Genomic DNA, 22,309 nt, shown 5'->3' on the forward strand with positions numbered 1-22,309 from the left:
CCTCTGTCTGTGTCTCTGCCCCTCTGTCTGTGTGTCTCTATGAATAAACAAAATCTTAAAAAAAAAAAAATAAATAAAGCATTCATGCATTCTCTGACCATCATCTCTCTTTTTACCACAAATATGCTAACCACACTTGGATAGTATGGCCCTAGAATCATCCTTGTAATCTGTTTCAACGTATTCCCACTGCCCTAAATTTTCCTTTAAAGAGGAAAAAATACTGAACTGTAAGCTTTAAGAAAAATGAGTGATCAAATCAATGGGGGTGTGGGGTGGAGAGTAGTGATCAATACAAAAAATCTGAGAAACGAGAGGAAAATATGATATAAAATCTTAATATGATTAGAGAAATCCCAACATTATTCATTATATAAGTAACAGCACTACTGTAGGATACAGTACACTAAAGGAAAAGAAACAATGTGAACTTGGAATAAATTATTTCATGTAAGCTAACTCCTTCAAAATGAAGGTGGAAGCAGAATGGGGGGTAGTGGAGAGGACAGAGGGAAACAAACAGGAGGAAGAATGGGGGGTGGGGAGGGATGTCAGATAGGCATGTAAAAAATTATTCCTAGCATAAAAAATACAGAACTAGGATGCAGATCTGGGAACTGCTGTTTCAACTATTTTCCAGTACTAAGAGGCTTTCACGATCGAGACCGCTCTGGAGAGGAAGAATGGCAGGTCTACTTTAGGACCAACTTCCTAAACCATTATTGTTTCCAGGTTAATTTAGAAAGCATATATTTTACCTTAGAATCTGTGACTTGGTTATTTGCCTTTTGCTTTAAAAAGTTAGGGGTAAAATAATGAAAAAACTACAAAATCATACAATAACTAATGTAATAACAGAAAAATATATTAAAAACATTACTATTATTATTTCAATGCAGGTTTTCTGACCATGATTTAATCTTTTCTTCAAGAGTTGTCCTTTAAGCATAGAATAGACACTTACCAAATTAGGCAAAATATACTAACTTGTTCATTTGCATGAGCTCTATGTAGTTCATGAATATCAAAATCCTCCAGGTTAAGCTGCAACTTCTCTTTACAGAGTTCACAGGTGGTTACAGCCTCTAATGAAGAACCTGGTAAAATTAGAAGTAAAGCTTAGTTCTGCTAGGTCTCCACAAAACAGTTTTCGTTGTAAAGTTTAAGATTTCATTTATTTGAGAGAGACAGTGCACTTGAGCAGGGGGGCGGGAGGGAGGGGGAGGGAGAGGAAGAGGAGAAGCAGACTCCCCACTAAGCAGGAAGCCTGACCAGAGCTGGAGGCAAACAATTAACAGACTGAGCCACCCAGGGGCCCCTCCTTGTAAAGTTTTAAGCTTAGAACATAGAAAATCAAAAGGGAGAAAGGAAGATTGCCTTACTTCTATAAACCAGTAATGTCTCCTAAAATAGCAAATGGTAACACTAATGTGCTTGTTAAGTCCTAAGCAATGGTGTTTGGGCCTACACCCTAGGCCTACTATTTCAGGATTTTTTTTTTTTTTGCCTCCCAGATATGCACGTACATCCCCACATTCCTGATGGTGGGAAGCTGACAGTGGGACGTCATCTGTACTTCCTACTTCAAGTACCTTAGCAAGATGCTATGAAAACAATTTTGAATAATGTAGTATCCCAATGAGTTACCTATACCCAGGCCAGTTTCTTTGATACAACAATAAATACCTAAGACCTTCTGTGCTCTAAGAAATGTGCCTTCCCTGTAAGTGAGGAGGGGAAAAAAAGGAATCTACCTTTGTCTGGATAAAAACAGCCCCTTTCAGCCATAAAAGGAATAAAATGCTGATATATGCTACAACATGGATAAACCTTGAAAATATTATGTTAAGTAAAATAAAGCAGATACAAAAAGGACAAATAATATATGACTCTATTTATATGAAATATGTACAACAGGCAAATACAGAGAAATAGTAAATTACCAGGGATTGGGGAGAGATGGTGGTGGTGGTTGTCCTGCTTAATGGATAGTTTTGTTTCAGGTGATAATAAAATTTTCCAAGTGGATACAACTCAATAGCACTGCTTTGTATACTTAATAATGGTCAAAAGGAAAATTTCACATTATATATAGTTTATCACAATTAAAGGGGGGGGGGAAGCTCCTTCTAGCCTATATGCATTCTGTTATTGGTTACTTAAAATGACTTTCTGATTCAGAAGCAGGAAAAGCACAGTTACAAAATATGGACCTTGAAGATAGATCATTTAGTACAAATCCTTTCACATCTTAGGGATACATTTTTTCTCTTCTAGGAATTAAGTGACTTATAGAACAACCTCTAAAAAATGTCATACAGCTGTCATACAGCTGGGAAAAGTCCATTTATCCCCTACATTGTTTAGTCCAGGACTCTTTTCCATGTATACCCCATCTTGTACAGTAAGCCCTAACTGCATTTGCCTAAACTTGTAAGTCTATAGACTTGCTTTACTCATCTCTGCGAGTCTTGCAGATTTTAACAGTCCATACGTGGCAGCTGCTTAATAAATATTTAAATCAATCTCTACCAGAATGAATCTTCTACCAAATGGGTCTTTATATAAGTATGAGAAAGGCTTGTGAAAATTTATCAGCAAAGTTCAGTTCTTGAGATCTTTACATTCATTTGACTGTATCTTACAAAGTACTTATTAGTAAGATTGATAAGACCCATCGAATTGAATATTTACCAAACTACTTTAAAATGACTAAAATTAAACTTAGGCATCTATATCTTTAAAAATTCTAATGGGTAATGGTGATTAGCAGCCAAGGTTGAGAACCAACATTAAAAAAACTGGAGATCCTCCAGTTAAGTGTTAAGAGTTATTATTCCAATAGAGGTTCGTCTAATTCCAAAAAGCCAGTATTCTTAGCACACTATTCTCTCTGTTTTCCTACCTACACAATACTATCTGTTTATCAAATATTATCAGAAGACGAGTCACGATGTTTTTTATTTTGGTAATGGCTAACATTCCTGGGCCCTTACTAAATATCAAGAACCAGCTTCCATGCTGAACACTCATTTCATCTTAGTAATGCCCCAACGCAGTGACTCATAAAGCCAAGAGGCTGTCATAACACCATACGATTAAGAAAAAGCTGCTACAGATGAAATGGATCTGTCCTACAGCTTTGGGATCAGACTACCTTAAAACAAAACATAACCCCCCTAACCCAAGGAGGCTTTTGCTACCTAGCTACACACAAATTTTCGTAGGAGCCTCATAATGTCCAGCTTCAACAGGTTACCCAATTCTTCCAAAAGATTATTAAAATTATATTAATGCCATTATAAATCACAAATGATATTCCTATGTCACCAACTATTACCAGACCGTCAATCTCATACAATTGTGTACATTAATTAAACCAATCTAATTTCCCACCTTCTCACCCTACTAGTCACTTTCACTATGTCCTCTGGTACTCATGGTCTAACAATTACATTTCTCTCATAACCAGTCTCTTTTTTGATTCATCTCTTCAACTTCATGCCTAATTTATAGTGCCCCTCTAGACTGATACATACTTTTCTGTAGCCATTTTTTCTCACAACCCCTTGTACCTCAGGACCAAGAAGTAGAAATAAATAATGCCCATATCTATTGCTATTGAAACTGGTTAAGTCCCTTTTCTTTCATTAATAACTTTAGCACCTAGCTTTCTAACTTTACCAATTTACTTCTTGGCTATTTCAATATCTACACACATTTTTCATTCTGACTTCCTCTACATCCATGCTTCTAAGTATTACCCTTCCCCACCCCAGCCAACCACTATGGTCATATCCTTGACTTTGTTATCATAGTTTATTACACAACACCTAAGTCTATATTTTAGACATTTTCTCCATTGTACCTACAACTTCTCATCATTCCAGTTCATCTACTCTGGCAATTCTCTTAAGTATCAATGAGACTCAAAGACACTAACCCTGCCGCTTTCTTACTATCCAATTCCTGGATAATTAATTTCCACGGTCACCACAACTATGTCCTTATGAATATTCTTAACTCCTTTCATCATATTTGCCTGGCAAAGATCCCAAACCCAGCAAACTCAAATCCATGTCTATATCCAACCATCTGAAAATGGTTTCTAAAAATATATATACGTCTTACTTTTAAATCATCTTCATACCACAGATTTTTATGGACACTAGTACCTCCAAGAGGTACTAAAAACTTCTTTTAAGTATTATTTTCCCTACACATCAAAATCTCTTAACCTGTCCTAAACACCCTACCTCCTTTTATTAAGAAAACAAGCAATTATGCAGGAATTCAAGCAGGCATCTTCTCATCAAAGCAACAGACTAACCAACATCCATATCAACACCAGCTTTCTAAAGTAATTTTTTTCCTATTAAAAATAGGATAAAACTTGCGTTCTGGATTCCACCTTTCCCTTTCCTTTTCGTGTATCTTCTTCTTCCACTGTATCTCTTATTAAAATAAAAACAGGTCTTAAAAACAAAACATGTCCTAAAATCCCACTTTAAAACAAAAACATGTCCCATGACTCCATTTTAGTCCGCAATTTCTCCCCCTCATCACCAATCTCCTTAACAGTAAAGCTTATTGGAATGCATGGGTGGCTCAGTGGTTAAGTCGGCTTTTGGCTCAGGGGCTGATCCCAGGGTCCTGGGATCAAGTTCCATCCCTGCAAGAAGCCTGCTTCTCCCTCTGACTATAGCTCTGCCTCTCTGTGTCTCTCATGAATAAATAAAATCTTAAAACAAAACTGAAACTAAAACAAAACAAAACCCCAGTAAAGCTTATTGAAAGAAGGATCTATGTGGCTGTTTCCACTGTCTTACCTTGTTTTCTCTCAGTCCCATTAATTATGCTCGTGATTCCACCACTCCACAAAAACTGAAGGATAGGACATTCATGATACCAAATGCCATTTCTTTGTTCTTCTCTCTTTGCAGTACTTGACAGGGTTGACCATACCCTCTTTTTTTTTAAATTTTATTTATTTATTCATTAGAATACAGAGAGAGAGAGAGAGAGAGAGAGAGAAAGAGAGGCAGAGGGAGAAGTAGGCTCCATGCAGGGAGCCCGATGTGGGACTCGATCCTGTATCTCTAGGATCACATCCTGGGCTGAAGGTGGCGCTAAACCGCTGAGCCACCAGGGCTGCCCTGACCATACCCTCTTTAGAACACTTTCTTTTGGCTTACACAACACTGCATTTTCTTTTTTTCTTACTACCAGATTGAGGCTGATCCTCAAATATCCTCTGTTCCCACTAAATGCTGGGTGCCCCAGAGCAGCTCTGTCCTGGCCTCATACCTCTGATACCTATTCTTGCTCTAGGGACCTTATTTAATCCCACAGCTTAATGAAATTATTTATGTGCTCTAATTCCCCAAATGTAACTTTCAGCACCTCCTGAAACACCAGGCTTGTCTAAGTGCCTAGGTGACATTCTTAAAGGCTTCTTTAGTAAGCTGTTTATAGTATGTTTAAAACAGAATTATTTCCTGCCCCACACTCTTCTTTTGAGTAAATGATCTCACCATTTATTTAGTTGCTCAAAGTAAAAAATATGAACTCCTTTCATTATTCTTTCTACCTCCCAAACATAACAGAATCCATCCATTTTTACCACACCATCTCTTATAATACAGATTCCTGGATAGATTCCCTGCCTTTACTCTTGTCACCCTAAAACCCACTCTCCACAGAGCAGCCAAAATAAAATCATTTTACTCCCCTACCTTTCACTAGCTTCCCATCACACTTAGACAAGTAAGTTTAGACCTAAACTTTAGACATTAGTTTAAAAAGTCTTAAATAAGCTAACCTCTGCTAATCTCTCTCCTCTCTCATCTTAACTGTATCATCCTCTCCTTGCCCTAATTATACTCCTGTGACACTGCATTTCATTCAGTTCCTCAAACACACTTGTCATACCACCTTAAAGTTTTCACATTCGATGTTTCCTCAGTTGGAATGCTCTTGCTCTCATTTTAGAATAGTTAGCTCCTCTGTTCAGTTTAAATATCTTCACCTCAACAAGGCATTCCTTTAACACGCAACACCAGCACAAATGCAAGTGCCTTGTCTGTCTTGTTTACCACTCTAGCTTCCACATCTACAACTGTGAATGGCTCCCTAATGGGTACTCAATGAACAATTTATCCCTACAGTAACTTTATCATTACTGCACAACAGCATTAAAAACATTATTTCTCAAGGACACTGACATAGCTGGTAAATTGTAGGTATTATTTCTTCAATTCAAAAGGATCTTACATGATATAAGGATCAACTGTGATAATCAATTATAGTTATACACATATGAAAAAGTAGTTTGTTGGATTAATGAAATATAAAAAATACTCTGATAAATTAAATTTATGTAACACCAACGAATGTGCTTTAATGCTTTTGCTTCAAAAATCAACATACTTTTGATAAGTATAAATTGGACAATTTATAATCAGATTTGCTAACTAAAATGCATTTGTACATACATCTCTTGGAAAACCTGTGAAAACAAAATACATAAAAACGTAAATCTCACCGGAGTTAATTTTGGCCTGTAGCCACTTTTTCATACATTCTTGGTGGACATACTGCAAACTTCCTGTGCACTTGCATGGCTCTATCAGTAAATTAGATGACGATGCAGCGGCCATCTGACAAATCCTACATAAGTCACCTTCTTCTTCTTCAGAATCCTCTAAAAGGAGGCTAGAAAAAAGGAAGGAACATTTCATAAACAGAGCCATAATAATTCATCCTTGTTGGTCATTTCCAACCATACCTAATCTCAAACAACGTCTTTATTTCTAGTCATGTTCTGAGTAAAAAAAAAACAAAACCTTTAAAAATAGCAACCACCATAAAAAAAACTAGTTCAATGAGAATGAAAATTACAATGTTTTACAGGTAAATTAAATAGGCTATATCCTATTATTTACTTTCAAATGCTTTAAGTAATTTTGTCTTTGATATCACACTTAAAGCTCCTTACCTTTCATGATCACTTTATAAACATCCCTAAGAGATTTTTATTTCTACAGTATCATAGACTACTTCAATTCCAACAGTATAAAGGAATATACTTATATACTTAACACTTTTCTCCTCCACCTCCCAAAGAACTTTTAGGACAACATGAATAAATGAAGCAAATGACTTGTTTTTTTTTTTTTTCATTTATTACATATTATCAGAACTACATATATTAAAAACTGATAAAGCTTTTTGTATTAAACTACAGTAAAAATGAATAGATTTTTAAATTCTCCATTTCCTCTACCCCCAATAATGTTATTCAACCATCCTGATTTTTACAGGGCAGGCTTTTAAAGTGTAAAGCAGTTTCCATTAACCTATGTCCTCTATATTTAATAGGCCAACATGTACTGCTTAATTTAAATGCAGAATGGTAGCTATGGTGTGGATATATAATTTTTTGTTAAAATCCCTATTACCTAGTACACTGCTGACATTAAAGAGATAGTGAGTAAATTAAAACAACTGAATCCTAAACTGTTACTGAAATACAACCTGGATCATACAGGTTCCTAATGAATTTAGCAAAAGATGTGTGGAAAGAGGATTAGATGCACAACTATTAGGTGACTATCATGCTCTGGCTGAATTAGAGATACAACCTCAAGCACAAATATTTATGTTTTCCCTTTAGACTTAACCTTCTTTGGCTTATAGCTTCGTATTTTTTACTTGGGGGGCCTATTTTTTTTTTAGACTCATTAATTTACCTGTGGAGTGTCTTGAAATCCTCATGTATGAGCAAAATATATAATAAAGGAACACACACACAATCTTTATGACAAAATAACCAACAAATGCTGCTTTATAAGTGATCTGACCAGACAGGGTGGTACTGGCTTAATCGGTTTCTCTGTGGAAATTATTAAATGAATGCTTTGCTGCTGTTTATATACCACTGCACTGAAATTAACCTAACTTTGAACTCAAGAAATATAATAGTTAATAAATTTCTCAGCAGACAGCTTGTAATCAGAGGGAGTTGCTATACCGACATTAAAGCTAATACTACCAGGGCAGTGAATCTCTCTACAAGGAAGGAAAAATAACAAAATTCAAGTACAGGAAGAGAATACTCCCATGGTACAATCTGTCCTACATAAAGAAATAAAGGGAATATAGTACCCTTATGTCCAACATCTCAGTCTTCCTTTATCCTCAGAGAGTTAGATCTGAATTATTTCTTAAAAAAAACCCAAAAATCTAAAACAGTAACAACCATGCTTCCCAATAACTTCATTACATTAGGCCTTTAAGAAATAGAAAAAAAAAAAAAAACAAAAATGTAAAACATCCCACACTACAGCCTTTGCTTTACCTAGGTCTTTTCTTCCTACAAGTATATTTTACATGTACTATCTTAACCCATTTTATCAGGAATTTATTTTTCATAAAAAAAATTTTTTTTGGTCATAAAAATTATTTTAATAGAAAAACTAAGTACATTAACAAAATAATCAAGTTGGGACTGAAATCTCTGATCTTTCATCTTTTCCAGATTTTTAAGCAACTTTCAACTCTACAAAGATTACATTTGCATAAAAAAAGATTCTAAGCGCTGAATTTGAGCTAGTATTTCTATCAACTATTCACAACATATACTCAGTATATATCTGGACTTCAAAAACAAAACAATTTGTGTAAATGATTTTACTTCATTTTGAAGAGTCTGAGAAATACAAACAAATGGTAAATAAATCTTACTAAAGGCTAGGCAGATTATTTTGATAATCCATGGCCACTGAGGCCCCTTGCCCATTTAGTAATGGTCTACCAAGGGACAGGGCAAGATTTTTATCTTTTTGCTCATCTGTATCAAAAGCTGGTTAAAAATAATCTTTAGACTACTTGTTGATGCAATCTATACTCCCAGTGCCTACGTTCATTTTAATTCTCATCTACTTCCTCTGAGAAGCTAACATCTTAGTGGTATAAATTTTAAGGAAAAGAAATCTGAGATACCAGTGTTATGAAAAATCATTTTAGAAATAGATTTCTTTCTCTAATCTGCTCTTTGCTTTATGGACTCATGACAGGTGTTCAAATTTACCTCTCTTTTATTTTCTGCAGTCTTTCTGGATCTCTTGAAGGTGCACTTTTAGTTTTATCACTTTTTCCATCAGATGAACTCCACCCTGAAGGAATAATATCTACAGTAATCATGACATTGTCGGTCAGATTATTTCCAAGTGCTGGGGGGACTGCAAATCGAAATAAGGAACCAGGAAGGATTCCTGTTATTCCTGTATTTCTTCCACTGTGGGCTGAATCTGATGGGGAGCCACCTGTAGCAGCGTTACTTGATGATGCAGATGCTTGTGCTCTGTTGGCAGTAGCCCCAAGGGGATCACTCTGTGCTTCTAGGTGAACCACTTCATTTGATTCTCTTCTAAAAATATGATGAGATCTAGATGGTATATCAGAGGTAGGTATCCTTGAAGATTCATCTCGTCCCTCTCGTCTCCTTCTGGAGAACAAAGGTGTGCATCTATTTCTAAGTGAGGAAGATAACCACGGTCCTGTATTTCTACCTTCAGATTCTTGGTTAAAATTTTCTGAATCTGGCTCAGAGCTATGATTTTGGCTAAGAGATGACAAACCCCATCTTCGCCTAAGAAATCGAAATCCCTGAGAAGCTTCAGATGCTCTACTATCAGGAACATCGGAAGTTGATGCTGCATTGCTACGAGACTGTGAAGCGGTCAAGATTCTTGGAGACACGTAAGAATTTTCAGAACTCAGTGATCTTGTATTCAAGGAATCCTGGCTAGATCTTCGAGAAAAAAAGGTAGATGACATACTAGAAGCTATACGTGATAGCAATCTCCTAGTCGAACGTCTACTTTCATTGTCAGAAGATTCTTGAAATGATCTCTGAGATGAACCAACCCTATCTGAACTGCTTATGGTTGAGGTTTCATCTCTATTTGATATATAAGAAAATCCAGGCTGTGTACTGCTTTGTGGAGATTCCAATTCCCTTGGAGAAAAATTTGATCTTAGCGAATTTCTACTGTTGTCCCTAGAACATGGTATGGTATGATGTTCAGAAGGCATTTGGTGATTTGTGGATGATGTATTCAACTGTAAAGTGCTCACTGAGTTATCTTTTGGTCTTGCTCCCTGTGAATATGAAGAAGGAACTCTGTCTTGACCATCTATTTTTGAAAGAAAAGAAAGATTACCAACTACATGAAATAAAATGAGTATTATTAAATTTGTATTTAACTAATTACTGCAAAATGAATCATGGGATTCAAACCGAATACTGCTATACCATACACACACAGCAGCTTAATTATGGGAAAAAACATAAATGTATTTTTCTTTCTATACCTCTGATATAATCCAGTACTGTTACTAAGTCAACACTGCAAACTGAAAAGAAAGAAATGTGTCACAGCTTATGAGATAAAGACCTAGATCTACTAACTTGATGTAGGTGTAACAATCTAAATGTCAATCAGAAATTGATATAGTAAACTAATACCTAAATGGACAAGAATTTTAAATGGGCCAAATTATTCAAGACTCTCATGACAAATAAAGGCAAAATAATCCTAGGGAGACAGTGTTCTGGAGATTCTTCTTACTCTGCAATATGCATAAAAGATATTTCACACAAATATTATAATCCTTATAATTTTAGGGCAAACCTTGCTGACAGCTAAAACTTTCTCTAATCTTTTTTCTTTCAAATTAAGAGCAATGGTTGGTTCTCAGACATAACTCTTTTTTTTAACACTTTCTCGGAGCGATGAGTCAGAATAGGGACTTGGTATCTGCAATTTTGAAAAGTATACTACCAGTGGTTCAAATCTTAAAATAGGATGAGAAATATTGTAGCACTCCTTTATAAAGAGTAAGACTGCTACTGCAGTAACACATGGAGCCTCATGAAGGGATAAACTGTTAGTGGCTAAGTCTATTTCTGTCCTATACTTGTAGACCTCTAAGCATAGATGCTACTGATACTATATACTGTAACTCCTCTACCTGATGCCAAGCACACAGATGATTTTATTGATTTTTAAGAGACTTGCCCCAATAAGCTTATTTAAAATAACCTAAACCTTTAAGAACAAATATATTTTCTTCTACATAAATCAAACTCTACTTTTGCCTGCTAAATCTGTCAACTTCAATAAGCACATTTTGTTTTTGTACCATTTTTGTTTTATGGTATTTAATCTTGAAGAAACCTCAAGCTTAGTGTACACTGACAGAAATGGTGTGGATCTTTATTGCAATTGAATGAAAATAAAGGCACACTTTAATTCTAAATTATGCCTTAAAATGTTGATTTCAAGCTCTAATTAGGTCAGAATTTAAGTAGTAACTACACCCTACATTTAACCCCTGAACAACATGAGTTTGATTTGTACAGGTCCACTTACACACGGACTTTTTTTTTCAGTAAACATAGTAGTATTATATATGTACTGTCTCTTCCTTATGATTTTAACATTTTCTTTTCACCAGCTTATTCTAAGAATACATTACATAATACATGTCACCTACAAAATATGTGTTAGCTGTGTATGTTTCTGGTAATGCTTCCAGTCAGCAGTAGGATAGGAGCACTAAACTTTTGGGGGATTCAAAAATTATACATAGATTTTCAAATACACTGGAAGAATGGGGAGACGGGTCAATTCCCTCACTCCTGCATTGTTCAAGGTCAACGGTATAAGGCAAATGATACTGGAGCATACAAAATTACTTAGTATACTTTAGGACATACACATTCCTTTTTTTTTTTGGACATACGCATTCTTAAAAGGAAAAGCACAAGCAAGAAAATTATAGGCAGGGAGAACCTGGATACTAATGTACATCTATTTTAAGCCTTTTATTTTTAAAAAATGTAACAAATAAAGTACTAAAATACATTCTAAGCTGTTTTGAAATCTTCCTAAGATGCACTTTGTATATTCGTTTGTGCTGTGATTTTAACGATATAAAGAGGAAAATGTAACATGATTAGGTACGTTGTATGTAACAATACAATTTATACATACATGATGAAGTTGTGAAATCACCACTTCGGTGACTATAATCCATAAGATTACTAATGGAAGAATCTGCTCTTCTCTCTAAATCTCTTCTCTCTCTCATTAAGTCAGTTCCAAATGATCCAAGTACCATTGATGAAGATCTAGGAACTTGATTATGCCTCCAAGAAGAATCTTAAAATAATTGAAGACATTTTAACTCAGAGAAAGCTTTCAAGGTTTCTGATGACAAATCTTCAGTATAACATAAGGAGGTTATTGTGATTTATTATAGGAATCCTCAAGGTTACATCGTGGCAATCAGAAGCAAAATTCAGCAAAACATAAAATTACTAATGAAGTCACTTATTCACTAATGAATCACTTAAAAAATTTCCTACTCAAACACATTTTTCTTTAACACTAAAACCTACCACCCATCCGTGATGCCAATGTCTCACTTTTTAGAACATCTGACCATACAACGTAAGCATGGTAAAATAATTTACAGAACAAAAATGCAAAGCTTGCAAAAAATACAGAATTTCTTGAAAAATCAATGAAAGTGACGGTGGAAAGAACAGCCAAAATCAAAATCAAGCCATCCAAAATGGAAGATGTTTTACTAGACACTGAAGATATTTTATTAGAAATATTATCATTGACATCACACTTGGTTTACTCTTACTCTAAGAATTAATGTATTGTTGTAATCATAATCTAAATTTTAAATGAAATCATATTTGACAAAATAAATCTCAAAACTTTTCCCCCCTAACTATTTACCTTGAAATTTTGGTTCTTCCTTTCCTAGTCCCAATAGCCTTATTGATTCCTCCTCATTAAGGGAAATGGCCCAGGGTATTTAATGCTATGCCTTCACAGAGTAGAAGAGACAAAAAATATCTGTGCACAATGGTGTTTCTCTACAATGTTAAGGACAAGTCTGCTCTTACCCATCACACTACTCTTAATATTCTTCAGATGGGCAGTGTCTTTCCCAAGGCGGTCCTGCCTATCAAAATAGAAAGGAATCGCTTACACTAATTCAATTGATAATACATAAGCATTTCAAGAATTTTATCTTCCAAATGTGTTATCACAAATTCTGTCTCATCTTAAAACTACTTCAGGAATTCCCTAGTGTTTCATTTGAAGAGGAGTGAGGGTGTGAGGAGAGAGCCTCCAGCCCTCTCAAGGAAAAGAAACATCTTTTCAATTTGTGCAACAAATTTATGTCTGTGAGTACAAAATACCATGTATGGAGCTTTATGGATAAGTCATCTAAATCCCAGAATGGTTAAGTGACTTGTCCAAATGCCATACAGCTAGATGGCTAGAATACTTTCAGATTCCTTATAAAGAACTCCAACTAGAATACCAACTATTTTTGTTTAAAGAATTTGTTTCTGAAAAATAAGTATATACCACACATTTACAAAAGATATGCTTAGGTTAGGAAATATAAATATGTGTCCGTAAATTTGGCTTTCCTAGTATAACAATTAAAAAACTGACTTCCTGTATTAATCAGCAAAATACATGTCAGTCACTTTTAGTGTACATATCAGCAATTCTAATTATTCAAAATATTCTAGTCCTGTTTGTGTTAAGATATTTCTATCAAATTTAGAACAAACTCCAAAACAAAGAGTTAATTTCAGTGCAAACAATAATTTCAGTTGTAGCAGTAACTTAAGGTAGGATTTTGGAAACTCCACTACATTTCTGACCCACTATCTCATATATGTTCTACTTGCTTAATACAACTATGTCTTGGGGGAAAAAGGCTTTAGTTCAAAATGCATATATAGTAACTCTTACACAAACTTAAGTCTTACCTGGTACTGCATTTAAACCATGTCCAATATTTCTCCCGACTGAGGTAGATGTACAATTTGTACAGGAAAGTTTAGGTCTTTTTGAATCATGATCCCGTTGCTGGTTTTGTGATCTTGAGCGTGCTCCCTGAGTTATCTCAGATTCACTATACCATGTAGATTGAAATGGTGATGCAGATGCTGATGCTGATGTGGACTGTAAGTTTCAAAAAAGGGTTTTGATGGAACAACGAAACACTTGCTTTCAGTCTATTAAGTTTAATACCCAATTTTATTCATTCCTCATAAGTACAAATTTTTCTGCCACATAGTTTTTTCAGTCTTTGTTCCTTTCTACCCATGTTCACTTTACTTTATATTGTATTTTGCTGGGTAATCAATTTGATTTAGATTAAATCTTCTATGTAACTATATATAAAAAAACATGGTTAGGAAAAACTGAAGAGCAAAACAACAACAAAAAATCTTATTAACATTTTGTTTCCTTGATTCAATTACTTCAAACTCCTGAGAAATCAGTTTCTTGTTCTAAAGATGGACAGATCAAGAAAAGAATCAATATATAAACTTATGAAAACTACTCTAAAAACAAGACTTTTCAAATAAAAGACTTATCCTGCATCTAATGCCTATTCTAGGAATATAATCTTACAACACTATAAATGGTATTTTTTTTCAAAAAAATCTTATTATCTGAAATATTTTCAAGAGCGAAACAAGAACAGATAATATTAAACATAGTACTTATTAAAACTCTTAGCTCTGGGCAGCCTGGGTGGCTCAGCGGTTTAGCGCCACCTTCAGCCCAGGGTGTGATTCTGGAGATCTGGGATCGAGTCCCACATCAGGCTCCGTGCATGGAGTCTGCTTCTCCCTCTGCCTGTGTCTCTACCTCTCTCTCTCTCTCTCTCTCTCTCTCTCTCTCTCATGAAAAAATAAAATTAGGGATCCCTGGGTGGCGCAGCAGTTTGGCGCCTGCCTTTGGCCCAGGGCGCGATCCTGGAGACCCGGGATCGAATCCCCTATCAGGCTCCCGGTGCATGGAGCCTGCTTCTCCCTCTGCCTGTGTCTCTGCCTCTCTCTCTCTCTGTGACTATCATAAGTAAATAAAAAAAAAAAAAAAAAAAAATTTTAGAAAAAAAAAAAACCTCTTAGCTCAAGGTTTTAACACAATCCATAACATAAAAATCACTCAGAATGTACAAACTATTTTACTTCCCCCTAACTCTTTAATTGGTTATTCAACATAAAGCAGAAAAAGGAAAAGTATTAGTTCGTCCCCTTAAAAATGCAGGTTTAAATAAGAACATAATATTTCAATTATAACTGTTCAAAGTGTCCTCTTCCTTTATGCCTCAATTATAAAAAGCATACTGCACACATTCAGGCAACTGTATTAGTTCATGGTTAGCTCTACAGAATAAACCTTGCACACATGGAAAAGCAGAGGAGCAAAGCTAAATAAGGAGTCGGCCAGATCAGGATTTCATTCATCCCTTGCACAGGGCTGTTTTGCTAACTGAATGTGGCTTCAGCTTAGTACAAACTTGGTCTCACAAGCCTTCTCCACAAATCAATGAGTTGGAATAGCATAAGAGATGAAATTCATCAGATATTTCAAAACCATCTTATACACTGTTATTAGGATATTAGGGACCATATGCTATAGGCCAGTAATTCTAAGACCTTTAAATTTCAGAGACCAAAATTTAAAAAAAAAATTTTTTTAAGATTTTGTTTTATTTATTCATGAGAGACATAGAGAGGCAGAGACACAGGCAGAGAGAGAAGCAGGCTCCAGGTGCCCCCAAAATAATTTTTTTTAAAAGATTTATTCACAAGAGATACAGAGAGACAGAGACATAGGCAGAGAAAGAAGCAGGCTCCCCAAAAGGAGTCTGGTGTAGGACTTGATTCCAGGGCCCCAGGATCATGACCTGAGCCAAAGGCAGACAGACGTTCAACCACTGAGCCACCCAGGTGCCCCAAAAAAAAATTTATTTTTTTTAAAGATTTTATTTATTCATAAGAGACACACACAGAGAGGCAAAGACATAAGCAGATGAAGAAGCAGGCTCCTCACAGGGAGCCTGATGTGGGACTTGACCTCAGGACCCTGGGGATCACGACCTGAGCTGAAGAAGGCTGATGCTTAACCGCTGAGCCACCAAGGCGTCCCAATAAAAATGTTCTAATTCAAAATTTAGAAAGAACTGCCACTTTTGACAAGCAAGGAAATCTAAATTAACAAATACCATCTATTCCCATCCTCAGTTTTGAAAAAGGGCATTTTTTTGCTCCCAAAACATGATGGATTTAAGAGAATAAAACAGAAGACTTTTAAAGTGAATAAACTTTATTTGTAAAATCTCTTATTTTTGCTTTGCATAGACCTGACAAATTGTTATTGAATAGCACTTCTGCAAATATGACTTTGAGAGCTACTGAAATAGGAAATACTATCAGATCAACTACCTCTTAGATCCTTAAAGCACCGTGGAAAATAAAAAAAAGGAATCAAAAAGTAGGAAAATCAACTATGAAGTCACTGAAATAACACAAAATAAATCTTTGTAACAAGGGAACAGTAATTGTAAGATAAAAACTCATCAAATTCAGAGACACTGAGAAATGAACAAAAAAGTCTAAAATTAATCTAATTTTCAGGCACTGAATATTGGTGGGAAAAGACACATTCATTGTTCAGGAAACGATGTTCATGACTCACAATGCTAAAATGCAGGCCATGCAGCCTGTATGTCATCCCAGAGACAAAAAAATGGAAAGGAAAAATAAAGGTTCTGACCAGTATTTCTGCTGGCTTAAGTTCAAAATCAAAACCTTTTTTTTGGCTCCTACCAATTTTGTCCAATGTTCAAATACCGTTGGTCTGCATCATTTATATTCTACCATTCTAAAGTAACAACCTAAGGAATTCTTTTTTTTTTTTTTTTTTTTAAAGGAAGAGAGATTGCATTCCTACCTCACTCCCCAACCTCCAGGGAAGAGAAAGGGAGGGGACAAAGGATTAAATAGCCAATGGCCAATGATTAGTCAAGTCAATCTATGTAATGAAACCTTCCATTAAAAACCTAAAAGAGAAGCGGCTGAGTGGTTCAGTCAGTTGAGCATCTGACTCTTAGTTTCAGCTCAGATCATGATCTCATGGGTCAAATAATAAAAAATTGTTATTATCTACTACCAGGGTTATAAATGGTCTTCCCTTATGACTGAGAACTTAAAGATCTCTCTCACCACAAATACATAGCATGGCATTATTAACTATAATCACCATACTGTCCATTACATCCTAAGGAATATTTTGTAACTGAAGTTTATACCTTTTGACAACCTTCACCCATTTTGCCCAACCCTACCCCCCAGAATCTGGCAAACACCAATTTGTTCTTTGTATCTATAAATTTCTACCTTTATTTTTTTGGGGGGGGCGGGGGGGGGGAGCTTGCGCCCGCGCATGAGCAGGCAGAGGGGGAGAAAGAGAATCTCAAGCAGGTTCCATACTCAATGCAGAGTCCAACATGAGGGTCAATCTCAGGACCCTGAGTCATGACCTGAGCCAAAATCAAGAGTTGGATGGATGCTTAACCAACTGAGCCAGAGAGGCGTCCCCAGTTTTCTTTAGATTCCACATATAAGTGAGATCACTAAGGATTTGGGTTTTTTAAGATTTAAAAAAAAAAAAAAAGTATTTGGAAGAGAGCAAAAGCAGGGGGAACAGCAGAGGGAGAGGGGGAAGCAGGCTCTCCACTGAGCAGGGAGCCTGGCGTGGTGCTGGATCCCAGGATCATAACCTCAAGCAGATGCCTGAATGAGCCACCAGGTGCCGCAGGGATGTCTTTTTGCCTGACATGCTGTCACAATTGGTAGGTATCTTTCCCTTTTATGGCTAGATTATGTTCCATTGTATATACACATAACATTTTCTTTACCCATTCATCTATCAATGGACAAGTAAGTGGTTTCCATGTCTTGCTTGTTGTAAATAATGTTGCAATGAACATGCAGTTGTAGATATCTTTTTGAATTAGCATCTTTCCTTCTCAGACAGATACATGAAGTGGAAATGCTAGATCATATGGTGGGTATATTTTTAATCTTTTGAGGCATCCTCATAGTTTGTCATGGTGACTGACCGCACCAATTATATTTCCACCAACAGCACACAGGGTTCTCTCTTCTCCATACCCTAGACAACACTTGCTATTTCTTTCTTTTGACAGCAATTCTAACAGGTGTGAGGTCTTCCCTGATTAGTGACACTGAACACCTCTTGATATACCTATTAGCCGTTAATGTCTTCTCTGGAAAAATGTCCATTTAGATCCTCTGCCCATTTTATAAAGATATATATTACTTTTTAAAGATTTACTTATTTATGGGGGAGAGGAGGAGGGGAAAAACTCTCCAGCAGCCTCCCTGCTAAGCTTAGAACCCAACATAATGGCTTGACCTCATGACCTTGAGATCATGACCAGAGAGGAAATCAAGAGTCAGATGTTTAAGCCACCCAGGTACCACCTTCCTGCACATTAAAAAAAAAAAAAAAAAAATTTGTTTTTGCTACATAGTTGTATGAATATTTATTTGAGATTAACCCTTATCAGGTATATGATTTGCACATACTTTCTCCTTTTTTTTTTTTTCCACATACTTTCTCCCTATTTTGCAGGGTGCCTTATCATTTGTTTTGACAATTTCCTTTGCTATGCAGAAGCTTTTTAGTTTTGATGCAGTCCACTTGTTTACTATTGTTTTGACTGCCTTTGCTTTTGATGTGAAATCCAAAAAATTATTATGAAGACCCCTGTCAAGGATCTTACCATCTATATTTTTTTCTAGGAGTTTTACGGTTTTAAGTCTATATGTTCAAATCTTTAATCCTTTGAGTTGATTTTGTGTATTGTGTAAGACAGTGGCCCAGTTTCATTCTTTTACAAAATGGCTTTCCAGTTTTCCCAAGACGATTTACTGAAGAGTGACTCTCTGTTCCACACTGTACATTCTTGCCTCTACTGTGGTCAACTGACCACATATGTGTAGGTTATTTCTGGGCTCTTTTACTGTGCTCCACTGATCTGTGTATCTGCTTTTGTGCTAATATCATACTGTTTTGATAATATAGTTTGAAATCAGGGAGCATGATGCCTCCATCTTTGTTTTTCTTTCTCAAGATTGCTTTATCCATTGGGATCTTTTGAGATTCCAAATTTTAGGACTGTTTTGTTATATGTCTGTGAAAAATGCCATTGGAATATTGGTAGAAAATGCACCAAATCTGTAGAATATTTTGGGTAGAATGAACATTTTAACGACATTAATTCTTCCAAAGGCACAGAACAGCTTTCCATTTACCTGTGTCGTCAACTTTTTCCATTATCAAAGTCTCATATTTTTAAGTATACAACATTCACCTCCTTGGTTAATTAATATCCCATGAGTATTTTTTGGTGCAGTTGCAAATAGGATTGTTTTCTTAATTTCTAGTAATTACAGAAATGCAATTGATTTTTGTATATTGAATTTATATAGTACAGCTCTTCAGAATTTATTCAGTTCTAACAATTATCTGGTGGAATCTTTAGGGCTTTTATGAATATTATCATGTTATCTGGAAAAGAGAGGCGGTTTTTACATTTTCTCTTCTCATTTGAAAGCCTTTTATTTCTTTTTCTTACCTAACTACACTGGCTAGAGCTAGCAATGCTATGCTGAATAAAAGTGGTTAAGAATAGGCATCCTTGACTTTTGTTTAGTTTGATCTTAGAGGAATAGCTTTCAGTTTTTCACCACTGAGTATGATGTTCACTAAAGGCTTGTCCTGTACTGTCTTTACTATGTTGAGGTATGTTCCCTCTATACTTTTGCTGAGTTTTTACCATAAATAGATGTTGAATTTTGTCAAATGCTTTTTCTCCGTCTGTTGAGATGATCATGATTTTTATCCTTCATTGCTGAACCATCCTTGTATTCATCATGGTATATAATCCTATTATTGAAGTTGGTTTGCTAATATTTTGTTGAGGATTTTACATATTTGGGACTTGTACATATGTCATCAGGGAAACTGTCCTATAAATTTCTTTTCTTGTAGTGTCCACATCTGGTTTTGTTATCAGAGTAATGGTGGCCCCATAAAATGAATTGGGAGTGTTACCTCCTTTTGTTTTTTTTGAAAGTTTGAGAAGTTAGAATTTTTACAAGTGAAACGATCTGATCCTGGACTTTTGTTTGTTGGGAGATTTTGATTACTGATTCATTTAATCTTCTTACTCATTTCTGGCCTGCTCAGACTTTCTATTTCTTCATGATTCAGGCTTACTGGGTTGTGTGTTACCAGGAATTTACCTATTTCTATAAGTTGTCCAGTTTTAGGAGCATAATTGGTCATTGTAGTTCCTTATGTTCCTTCCTATTTTTTATGGTATCATTTATTTCACTTCTGATTTTGAATCCTCCTCTTCTCTTGGTGAACCCAGCTAAAGGTTAGTCTACTTTGTTTAGCTTTTGAAAAAACATCAGGTCTTAGTTTCACTTATCTTTTGTATTGTCTTTTTAGTCTCTACTTATATACTGATCTTTTTAATTTCCATACTTCCACTAACTTTGGGCTTACCTGATTCTTCTTTACTCCATTCCTAACACTGCACTGGAAGTCTAAGTAATGCAATAAGGCAAGAAAAGGAAATAAAATTTTCAGATTGGGCGTAAGACATAAAACTATATTTGCAGAGGACACCTTCTATGTGGAAAATCTCACAGGACCAACAAAATAGTCCCTCGTAGGGTTACAGTAAGGTTGCAGAACACAAGGTTAATATTAAAAAAGTCGGGGCAGTCCAGGTGGCTCAGCGGTTTAGTGCCGCCTTCAGTCCAGGGCCTGATCCTGGAGACCTGGGATCGAGTCCCACATCAGGCTCCTTATATGGAGCCTGCTTCTCCCTCTGCCTGTGTCTCTGCCTCTCTCTCTCTGTGTCTCTCATGAATAAATAATATTTTATTTATTTTTTTTTTAAATTTTTATTTATTTATGATAGTCACAGAGAGAGAGAGAGAGAGAGGCAGAGACACAGGCAGAGGGAGAAGCAGGCTCCATGCACCGGGAGCCTGACGTGGGATTCGATCCCGGGTCTCCAGGATCACGCCCTGGGCCAAAGGCAGGCGCCAAATCGCTGCGCCACCCAGGAATCCCTCTCATGAATAAATAATATTTTAAAAAAATATTTAAAAAGTCAAATGCTTTCCCATACACTAGTAACAAAATAGTGAAATTTAAAATGAATCGTTTGCAAGTCAGTGATAAAGCAACAAAGAGCCCAATTTAAAGATAAGCAAAAGATCTGAATAGACATTTCTTCATAATTAAAAAAGTAGCTGATTAGCACATGAAAAGATGTTCAACATCATGAGTCATCAAGGAAATCTAAATCAAAGCTGCAATGAGACATTTCACACCCATGATAGGATGGCTAGAATCAAAATGTATGAGACGTGTAGGCAAGGATGTGGCAAGATCAGAACACCTGTAATTGCTGGTAGGAATATGAACTGGTCCAGCTGGTTTGGAAAACAGTCTGGCAGCTCCTCAAAAAACTGAACACAGAGTTATACCAAATGACTGAAAAATCTTATGCTTAGGTATAAACCCAAGGAAACTGAAAACATAAGTTTGCATAAAAACTGCACGAGTATTTATAGCACCATTATTCATAAAAGCCAAAAGATAGAAACACAAATGTCTTATCAGCAGATGAATGGATAAACAAAAAGATATATCCACAGAACAGACTATTATTCAGGTATAAAAGGTATACCCAATTCAATGGAATATTGTTCATCTATAAAAAGGAATGAGGTACTGATATATGCTATTAACACAGATGAACCATGAAAGCATGCGAAGTGAAAAAAAGCTAATACAAAAGACCACAGTGTATGATTCTACTCACGTCAATGAAAAGTCCAACACAGAAAAACAAAGAGACAGAAAGTAGACTACTGGTTGCTTGGTGTTGAAATGGAGGCGCAGTACAGTGATAGCTTAAGAATCTGGGGATTTTTCTTGAGATGATAAAAAGGTTCTAAAATTCACTGCAGCAATGATTTGCGCAACTCTGTGAATATACTAAAAATAAACACCAAACGGTATGTTTTATTTTATTTTTTTAAAGAGTTTTTTTATTTGACAGAGAGTACATGCGTGTTGGCACACAGAAGTAGAGTAGCAGGGAGAGGGAGAAGCAGGATCCCCATTGAGCAGAGAGCCTAAAGTGGGGCTCAAACTCAAGACCTCAGGATCATGACCTGAGCCAAAGGCATGTTTACCAACTGAGCCACCCAGGTGCCCAACTGTATACTTTAAATGGGTGAGTCATATGGTTATGTGACTGATATCTCAATGAAGCTATTCTTAAA

The 22,309-nt window shown here is 35.9% G+C and overlaps 1 protein-coding gene across 11 annotated transcripts in view; it reads right to left on the reverse strand.

Annotated features, from left to right (window-relative positions):
• The window catches only part of MARCHF7 (membrane associated ring-CH-type finger 7), a 51,679-nt gene that overhangs the window by 7,207 nt on the left and 22,163 nt on the right, over positions 1–22,309 (reverse strand). For 6 of the 11 annotated variants that reach the window (XM_077883379.1, XM_077883380.1, XM_077883381.1 and 3 more), the window contains 5 exons: positions 13,877–14,072; positions 12,063–12,230; positions 9,092–10,199; positions 6,545–6,714; positions 988–1,097 (listed from right to left, as the gene is read on the reverse strand). In XM_077883379.1, the coding sequence (XP_077739505.1) occupies positions 988–1,097; positions 6,545–6,714; positions 9,092–10,199; positions 12,063–12,230; positions 13,877–14,072 (1,752 nt within the window). Of the gene's footprint in view, positions 1–964; positions 1,098–6,544; positions 6,715–9,091; positions 10,200–12,062; positions 12,231–12,821; positions 13,051–13,876; positions 14,073–22,309 lie in introns of those variants that run through there. The other 5 variants (XR_013371755.1, XR_013371754.1, XM_077883382.1 and 2 more) reach the window with 3 other exon arrangements.

Source organism: Canis aureus, chromosome 34, assembly GCF_053574225.1.
Source record: "Canis aureus isolate CA01 chromosome 34, VMU_Caureus_v.1.0, whole genome shotgun sequence".
Classification (NCBI taxonomy): domain Eukaryota; kingdom Metazoa; phylum Chordata; class Mammalia; order Carnivora; family Canidae; genus Canis; species Canis aureus.